The following is a 9527-nucleotide window of genomic DNA, read 5'->3' on the forward strand; positions in this document are numbered from 1 at the left end:
GGGGGGCGATGGGGGCACACAGAGAGTGATGCTGGTCCAGGAGAGTCCGAAAAAAAAAAAAGAAAAAAAACATCCCAGAGAGAAGAAGAACGGTGGCACTGACAGAGAAAGCGAAGGCACCTCTGGTTGCAGCGCGGCTGTGATCCACAGAGCAGTGGACGATTGACCAACTTCCTGTCTCAAAGGGCTACCACGCCTTAATACGTCCTGACAACTCAGTTTTTCCCATAATGCCACTAATCAGAAAGAATATGGTTTATTTCCAAACACCGTAGCTGTTCCTTGTAGAATTTCAAATCTTCATCAACCTCATGAGCGCTCCACTGTCCATTTGCATTGAGTTTCAATGATAACCGAGTTAACCAAACCCTCTGTCTCTGTGTTCTGAGCCAGAACCTCCACGTTACTACAGTTTTATCCACGTAACCTGCACTGTTCATACTCCTCCATCCAACTTATTTATTTCTGTTAAACTGTGAACACTAGCACAACTGCTGCACCGTCCTGTTATTATTATTATTATTATTTTTCAACCCTGTATCACAACAAACCCCGATGTCTACATGTAGTGATGAGCGATGAGCTGATGCCTCTTTTTAGCCTGATGTGCTCTTAAGGGTTTTCCCTGTGAAAGTGTCCTGAAAGCCAAAGACTTGCAAAGTGCCTGATATGGCAATGTACTTTGGACTAATTTCCCAGAATGTACCGGCATCACCACACATCACCACAACTGATCAGAAAATTCTACATTCTTAAGTCCGACTTTTACCGATGATGATCATGATTTGGACTCGTCTTAATGTGTTATATATATAAATAATGTTTATTGATTAACCTGAAACAGAGGATTATGCTTTCTGCTGCGGTTTATAATAGTTTAGGCTGAGCTGCAGATTGTTTTACCAAATAAAGTAAAATAAAATACATTGCAAGAGTCCTGTAATCTAGATGCTTAGGCCTATTTTGGTGGATTTGACTTTAAAGCTAATGAATAAAAAAGTGCTATATTGTTGATCTGTGTTACTGTTTTTTTCTGTATCTCCTAAATCAACTGATAAACTTTGAAATACTTAATTTATTTTTCAGGATTTAGAGCTGCTTAAAGGTAAAATCTACTCAAATGTGAGGTGCTAGTTGTAAAAGCTGGAATGTGCCGAAATGTGGAGTTGGTAAAATAACAGCAGGTGGCAGACTTTTCCTGAAAATAAAATTGAAAAGTTTCCACATGAATGTAATTCTATAACCATGCAAAAAAACAAAAACAAAACTATAACTATATCAACAACCTGAACTTCCCCCAGACGTTGTTGCTAATTCTTTAGGTTTTAATAACGACTGGTATCTATATTTTGACTAAATTTCCGTTTACTTACATCTTTAAGTTGTCCTAACCACGACTTACCAAAACCTTTTACTAAATTTCATATGAATTCTTCAACTCTGTGGAGCACCAACAGATTGATTATTGTGGATAATTCTCATTATATGATAAATCTGAACACTCACTGAGGGACAACTGTCGACTTTTATAGAACATGACTATGTATTAGCTTGCTTCCACCAGCAGTTTTCAGCCTCCCTCGATTTTTGATGAGATCGATTATCATCCAATCCAAAATCAGACAGAACTAGAAATGAAATCTTTGCACCATTTCAGGTGATAATTTGGGTGGATTTTACCTTTACAGACTTATAAAACGATAAAAATAAAAGTCTTAGTTTTCAGATTGACTTAACCATACGTTGTTTTTTTTTTCTGAAGGTGTAACGTTGTGGTTTCCTAACAGTGATGCTGCTGTACAGATTTTGCTTACAATACTTACTTACTCTACAGTACTATGTGTCAAGCATTTTTCTTTTTTTTTGTCCATGTCCTCCTAAACAGACTCCATCAATCCTCCCATACATTCATCATACTGCGTGGTGTACATATTTATGGCAAAGGAATGGGTTTTTACTTTGGTTTCGAAGTGATACGTTATCACTGTTGACTTAATTTGATCAAGAACGCTGCATGTCTTAGTAGCCTGCAACTGTAAGCATTTTGCCTTTCTCAGTCAGGTCCTAGATCTGACCCAGAAGATGAATGTTTATACTGTGCACACACACACATAAACCATATCAGTCTTACATTATGTCAGGTTATTTTCTCCCATGATTCTTGAATGATATTTGCCTTTGGATGTATTCCACTTTAACCCTGGTTGAATATTGTTGGTACTGCAAATAATTACATGATAATAAACTATATGTGAAATGCTAGTTGTGTCATACTTGTGTTATTTGAAGTACAAAAAAATATTAAATATTATGATACTTCTAAAATGGTCAATTATATGCCAATTGTGCTGAATTAGAGACAGAAGTTTTGGGCAGATCCCTGGTTCTATGACACTTTTGCTCGTCTCCCAATGTTGTTGTTCTTGTTAAAGTGGACTGTGATAGATCAAACTGTTTATATTACTGTACACAAGCTAACGAAAAGCTTTAGTTTCCTTTAAATACTTCCTACTACGACGGAGTATCACGGTCAATAATACCTAATGTACTTAACTGGGGCGTCGTTTTAAATAATGTAAGAGCCAGAAAGGACGTTACACCAACGTTTTGCCTGTGTGTGTAAACACCGCGAGAGTTTCCGTTATCGCGATTTCGTTCATTAGAATTCTAAAGAAATCTCGCGTTGTTTTGTACTACGGCGGCCTCTCTTCAAGACGGTGTGCTTCATGGCGGTTGGGGAGACTGCGGTAAATAAATCCCTCGAAGGGTCACTTTATTCATTTTCAGCCACTGGTTATTTCATTTGTAAATTAAATGCACCTTCTCGTAGATCGCAAGCGTAACAAGGACGTTTGGAATTAACAGTGAATGTAACGGGCAGGCGGAAAGCGCTTCACGCGCCATAAGTGATGAATGCCTCAGTGGCTACATTGAGTTAGCTTCGTGCTAACAATAATGGCAAAACCAGGCCTTGCGCATATGGCAATTGTATACACTTTGGTTATTGATGCGTAAAAACACCACTACGCTATTTCTTCTACTCATTGTAGCTTAAATGTTGCGGCTATATTTAAACATCAAACCTATTATTGTGCAATATTTAATATTAACTGAAACTACGGCGTTAGCAACCGTTAGCATGCCATTTATTGAGACGGGGACGGACTAAGATTCAAAACTTAAAGAGTTCGTTGTTGGTAAACCGTGTTGTTATCTAACACTTAGCAGTGTAAGTATACATTTTTTATTAGTCTGAAGGCATTTTTTATTTCCCTAGAATTTGTTGAATTCTAAACGCTTCCCCATCAGTCCTCTTCCTCTTGGGGGCTTTCCTGCCTAAGTCTGGTGGACCCAGCGATTAGCGGGTTGCGTAGGTAAGGAGTTCGTCAGGTCCCACCTGATTCTAACCTCCGGTGTCTTTCCTGTTTATGCTGCAATAGTTAGTAAAATATGTGCTAAAATTTGAGGAGATGAGACGTTTGGTTACAGTGCGTGTTGTTCATTGGGAATGTTAAGATATAGTTATGCAGACAGACAGACAGACGAGAGGTTTGTTTAACAGGTAATTGTACAATCTGACTTGCTGTATTCTATACTTGCAGGGAGGTGAAGCTCTAAAGATGGAGAATGGACAGGGCACAGGCTCCAAGCTTGGCCTGCCGCCTCTCACTCCTGAACAGCAGGAGGCACTCCAGAGGGTAAATGAACACATTTCATGCGCATATCCGTGATGATAATGTATTATGATTAGTCAGATACCACCTGGCCTTCTTGATATGCTAGGTTATGAAAATCACCTAAAAATGTTAATCGTATAAAGTACTGTTATACAAAGCAACAATTAATTATGGCCACAGATGTTATTATTTTATATGAATTAGTGTTTTAATTACATGTATTGAAATTGCTCTTTAAGCTTATTATATTTAGACCCAAAGTAAAATGTACATCTAATTGTTTTAAGTGAATTAACAGTACAGGTATCAGGTTATTCGTGTTAACTAAAACATTGTGTCCCCTTCAGTATGTATAACTAGGTATTTGTTTAATGCAAATGGAGTTTGATATGACATTGATGAAGTATAATTTTACATCTGGTAAAGAATTAAACTGTCCTTTTTCAGGCAAAGAAATATGCCATGGAACAAAGCATTAAGAGTGTGTTGGTGAAGCAGACCATTGCCCATCAGCAGCAACAGCTCACCAACCTGCAGGTGAGATGTGTAAAAAGTTTGGACTTTACAAGTAAAAAGGCCTTTATCTTATTTGTCACTGGTGACTCTTGATACAAAAAAAAAACAAACAACAACCCATAATGCTTACTATACTTTGGTCCTTCAGACACCTGTTGTCTCAGAACTGATTTGGGTTAACCCCCTTTTGGATCTCTTCCTCCCTAGTTCCCTGCACTGTCAGACACAAAATCACATGTGTAGTCCATGTGTCCTTGCCTTTGCTTCTACTCTTTTTTTTCAGATGGTGAAGATCGTCTTGAAGGAACTGATTTATCATGTTTAATGCTTTTCACTCTTAGAGGAGATTTGTTTATGTTTATTGCTGTGTGGTGATTTGTGGGCTTTAGCTTAACTGCAAAGCAAATACCTTTTTAAAAAGAAAAGCTAAGGGATATCTAACCTACTTTTCAGCACTTTTTTCATCTTTACTGTCTTTCAGATGGCAGCAGTGACAATGGGCTTTGGAGATCCTCTCTCGCCTTTACAATCGGTCAATAGATCATTAAATTTTTTTCTGTGCGCATTCTCAATGAAGAAAAAAAGGACTGTTACCCTTCTTTTTCTCGTTGCTTTGACAACATTCCCTGCCCCTTTGGCTAACCATATAATGCATATTTTGTAAGATATTTTGGCTTTCTTGCTGCTAATTTATCAGGGCTAGTGATCTTAAGAATGTAGATGTGGAATGAGTGCTCAGCCAAAGCTCTATTATTTTAAAGGGTTTTTTTTTAAGTGCTATGAGAGTGAGAAAAGTCACGTCTCTTTGGAAAATATGCATTTGCTCGATTTGTAAACTGGGACCTCTTGGCATGGGACGAAAGAGGGATAGCAATCTAATGGAACCAAATGAGAGAACTGCTAGGACAGGGTTCTTTTTTGGCCATCTCAAAGTCAATTTTTCTGTAATACATGAGTTACCTTTTGACTGCATTGAATTCTGAACACCTTTTACTTTTTGTTGGTAATAGTAAGATAAAAATGAAGCAGTAAAACACAGCTACATCTGGTGGTTAACCCACTGGTCTGCTTAGATTTGAGAAGAAAGTTTGAAATGCTTTCATGAAGATTTCGTTTGATCTCCACGGTTACTTTTGTTACCTTACTTGCATCCCTGGACCACAGGTCAGTTACTGAAGCCAAATATTTGTGAGGGCTGTGCATGTCAATCACCTCCGTGTGTTTACCTTCATACATCTGTTCAGAAGTAAAGGAATAGAGGCCATAATTTAATTACAAGTGATTATTCTTTGAACATGTGATTTATACACCTTAGTTATTTCCACACACTCTTTTCTATTGACTATTTTTATCCGAATGATAACATTGTGCCTGTCCAGACCCCCTAACTTGGAATTGGCCTCAAACTATTGTGGGGAAGGGAGAGAGAGAAAGCAAGTACATTTAAAAAGAGAACACACACATTTCTTACTAGTGACTGCGTGTGTGTTTTTGTGTGTGTGTGTGTGTGAGCGAGAGAGACCATTTTTCTTCCAAATATTTTACTCTCTATTGCTTATCATGTGTCTTTCCTGCTCGACAGGTGGCAGCTCAGCGGCAACGTGCTCTGGCCATCATGTGTCGAGTGTATGTGGGCTCTATATACTATGAACTCGGTGAGGACACCATCAGACAGGCCTTTGCCCCCTTTGGACCAATCAAGAGCATTGACATGTCCTGGGATTCTGTTACAATGAAACACAAGGTATTGAACCCGAGGCAGCGTCTCTGTCAACTTCGATCAAAGAGACTTTTTTTTTTTTTTAATTCATTTTTGACTACAGGGCTTTGCCTTTGTGGAGTACGATGTACCCGAGGCTGCTCAGCTCGCTCTGGAGCAGATGAACTCAGTCATGTTGGGCGGACGAAACATTAAGGTTTGTTGTCTGTAGGTGCAGGAATGTCTTCATTGGGCCGATTTCAATTCTCCTAACTAATTCTCCTTTCTGCGTGTTTTGTGTCTGTCCATTTTCAGGTGCGTGTGAATGTCTGGGTGCATGTTTATTTTACTGTATGTGTTGTTGTCTTGTGTATTGTTTCCACACCATCATCAAGGCTGTTTAAGTGACCAGATTCAGCCTCATGCTCTCTGGCACATGGCGTCGCTCCCTGTCGCTGCGTGCGATGATGGGCTGCGCCTGGTTGGTGTTCCTTGGCCGCCACATCTGTAGTACAGATCTCCAGTCAAACTTGATTGCGTGTCGTGCGTTGACAATTTGCTTATTTCGCCAGATGCAGGACGTCTGAAAGTGTAGTTGAGGCGCATCGTGTCCCCCCTTTTTATATTGCCACCAGCTCAGCAAGTCACACGATGTTTTCAAGATGGACTTTTAGCCTAAGAGGAGACAGGTTAGAGAGGAAAGGCAGGGTAGAATAGAAAGAACCCCGAAGAAATTAGTTTGTCAAGTGGTGAAGAACACTTCTAGAGCACGGGTGGACAATCTGTTCCACAGAAGGCCACTGGGGCTGCAGGTGTTTGTTCCAACCAAGCAGCAGCACACCTGACTTTGGTGTGCTCTCGATAGGTTGGAGCAAACACCTGCAGCCACAGCAGCCATATGTGGAACAGATTGCCCACTGACCTCTAGAAGATCATTGGGAAATGAAGACCAAGACTCAGGCAGGAAGAAGAAAAAGCCAAATCAAGTTAAAAGATTAACCAAAGAAGGTAGTCATGCCTGGAACTTGTTGAAACTCCCAGAAAAGAGCAGGAAATAGACAATATGAGAACCAGGGAGGTAAATAATGCTGTATTCAGCTGAATCTTCAAGAACAAAGATGTAAATAACAATAAATGACAAGTCATCAGACAGATCACTCCCAACTAGTCAGTCTGGGTTTTATATAACCAGAGTTCCAGGGATATATAGTTTCCACGCAGTCCGATTTTGGTTGGTTAGCTTCTTCACTCATTGGCCCTGCTGGCATGATCTGTGCTGTAGGTGGGGCGGCCAAGTAACATCGGGCAGGCGCAACCCATCATTGACCAGCTGGCAGAGGAGGCGCGTGCCTTTAACCGGATCTACGTAGCGTCCGTCCACCCGGACCTGTCAGACGATGACATCAAGAGTGTTTTTGAGGCCTTCGGAAGGATCAAGTCTTGCACGTTAGCCAGAGACCCCACGTCAGGGCGACACAGAGGCTTTGGCTTCATCGGTGAGCTGGGGGCCTCTGGTACACTGGTGCTCCTCGGCTGAAGCTGCAGCGCTACTGACAAGTGTTTTTATTCCTCTGCAGAGTACGAGAAGCCTCAGTCAGCCCTGGACGCTGTGTCTTCTATGAATCTCTTTGACCTGGGGGGTCAGTATCTACGAGTGGGCAAAGCGGTGACTCCGCCCATGCCACTGCTGACCCCCACGACACCCGGTGGTCTGCCACCTGCTGCAGCTGTGGCTGCAGCGGCGGCCACTGCTAAGATTACGGCCCAGGCAAGTATGAATCCCTTCCAAAGGGATTTAATGGCCTTCCAGGTAAATATGACCAGATGTAGCTAGAACTGACACCAAAGAGCTAAGACTGTAGGGGCAGTAGTTTAATTCAGGTGACTGGAAGTTTGCCAATATACCTGCTTCATCATTCAGGAAGTTTTTAGAAGTGTATTGTATTGACCACATAAGGAGATAGTGTACACAGGCGTTTTCAGAGCAGCTAATTCGTCCACTCACAGTTAGGTCAGTTTGATCAGACAGTGACCACACCGTCACATACCTCGTACATGGAGTCGTGTCTGTTCATGTGTCCGTTGTCGCAGCAGCGTTTTTTTTTTTACTTGTTGATCTGCTGAGAACAGACCCGTTCAGTAGCTCCGGTTCAAACTGTTTGTCGATGACGTTGATTCTCACCAAGAGGCGAGATTGAGCGCATTCTGTGTTATGCTGTGTGATCGTTGACTGTGCTGCCTTGTGCTGTGTTCTGTGTGTTTCCCTTTACTTAATGTCTTCGGCCCCCCCTCTCTTAAGGAGGCTGTAGCTGGCGCGTCAGTCTTGGGGGCGTTAGCTGCGCCCCAACTTCTTGGTCAGCAAATGGGAATACCTCAGGCTGTCATGGCCGCGCAGGCACCTGGAGTGATCACAGGTAGGCAGCTGGACCGTGTGTGCCTTGGTGTGGTAGTACAAGTGGTAGAACAGAACCCAGTATGTATCATCATTGAGTAATTGCAAAATTATTTAATCTTTTTTTTCTCACTAGGTGTCACTCCTGTGCGCCCTCCCATACCAGTGCTTCCCCAGGTGGGTTTAGTAAACCCAGTTCTTGCATCGCCTCCGGTTCTGTCAAATCAAGCCGGTGCCTCCAACCAGTTGGAGAAGAAAGAGGAGAAGGAAGAGATGCTTCAGGATGGAACAGGACAGGAGATGCTGAGTGACCAGGAGCACATGAGCATCTCAGGCAGCAGTGCCAGACACATGGTGATGCAAAAACTACTACGGAAGTCAGAGGTGAGGGTTTGTTTTGTTTTTTGTTTTTTTTAATTATTTTTTCTTTCATTGTTCTGCTCTTGCTTTTTAAATTATTTTTTCTTTCATTGTTCTGCTCTGGTGTATCCTGATGATTTTTTATTTTTTTTAATTGAAGTCCACCGTGATGGTACTGCGAAATATGGTGGGGCCAGAGGACATTGACGACGACCTAGAGGGTGAGGTGACGGAAGAGTGCGGCAAATTTGGCTCCGTCAACAGAGTCATCATTTACCAAGAAAAGCAGGGAGAAGAGGAGGATGCAGACATCATCGTCAAAATCTTTGTGGAGTTTTCCATGGCCTCAGAAATGAACAAAGCTATCCAAGCTCTCAATGACCGCTGGTTCGGGGGTCGTAAGGTCGTGGCTGAGATGTACGACCAAGACCGTTTTAACAGCAGTGACCTGTCTGCATAAAATGAAATGGTTTACCTGTTCAGTCTCATCCTGTCATCCCACATTCATTTCAGCCACACTCACTGCAGATACAGATGCAGTTCTCCCACACCTTGTAATTATATTTTTATTTCCTTTTCTTTTTTTTTTAAATTGCTGTTGATATGAATGTTTATGGCCTATTTGGTTAATGCATTTGAAATATTCTTCAGTGTCACATTTTCATTACTGTAATCCAGTAAAGATCATCTTATTTGGTGCAAGGTTTTGAATTATTTTGTAATCCAGTCTTGTAAAAAAATGTTTTTGTTTCCTGCTTCTTTTTTTTTTCCATTAAGTTTCCAGGACATGTAAACATGTTTTCTTTCTACTATTAAAGGCTATTGTTTGTTCATACTTGTGTGAAGGATGTTTTTAATTAATAACTGAGTAGTGAGTAATATT

General features: G+C 41.2%; 1 protein-coding gene across 5 annotated transcripts; it reads left to right on the forward strand.

Moving 5' to 3' along the window:
* Window positions 1–2650: 2650 nt before the first annotated feature.
* On the forward strand, window positions 2651–9479 carry LOC103377409 (poly(U)-binding-splicing factor PUF60-like). Of its 5 annotated transcripts, XM_008308217.3 has the most exons (12): window positions 2655–2747; window positions 3278–3374; window positions 3603–3698; window positions 4125–4214; window positions 4675–4725; window positions 5776–5937; window positions 6017–6109; window positions 7175–7388; window positions 7470–7702; window positions 8192–8306; window positions 8421–8668; window positions 8805–9104. In XM_008308217.3, exons 3-12 carry the CDS (start codon window positions 3621–3623, stop codon window positions 9102–9104), a joined length of 1584 nt encoding a protein of 527 aa, XP_008306439.1. In that variant the 5' UTR covers window positions 2655–2747; window positions 3278–3374; window positions 3603–3620. The 5 variants fall into 5 exon arrangements, with proteins under 5 accessions (XP_008306443.1, XP_008306440.1, XP_008306441.1 ...); XM_008308221.3 differs by lacking the exon at window positions 3278–3374 and having other exon boundaries at window positions 2651–2747; window positions 8805–9479; XM_008308218.3 differs by lacking the exon at window positions 3278–3374 and having other exon boundaries at window positions 2651–2747; window positions 7470–7660.
* Window positions 9480–9527: the final 48 nt, after the last annotated feature.

Source organism: Cynoglossus semilaevis, chromosome 3 (genome assembly GCF_000523025.1).
Source record: "Cynoglossus semilaevis isolate Cse_v1.0 chromosome 3, Cse_v1.0, whole genome shotgun sequence".
NCBI lineage: Eukaryota > Metazoa > Chordata > Actinopteri > Pleuronectiformes > Cynoglossidae > Cynoglossus > Cynoglossus semilaevis.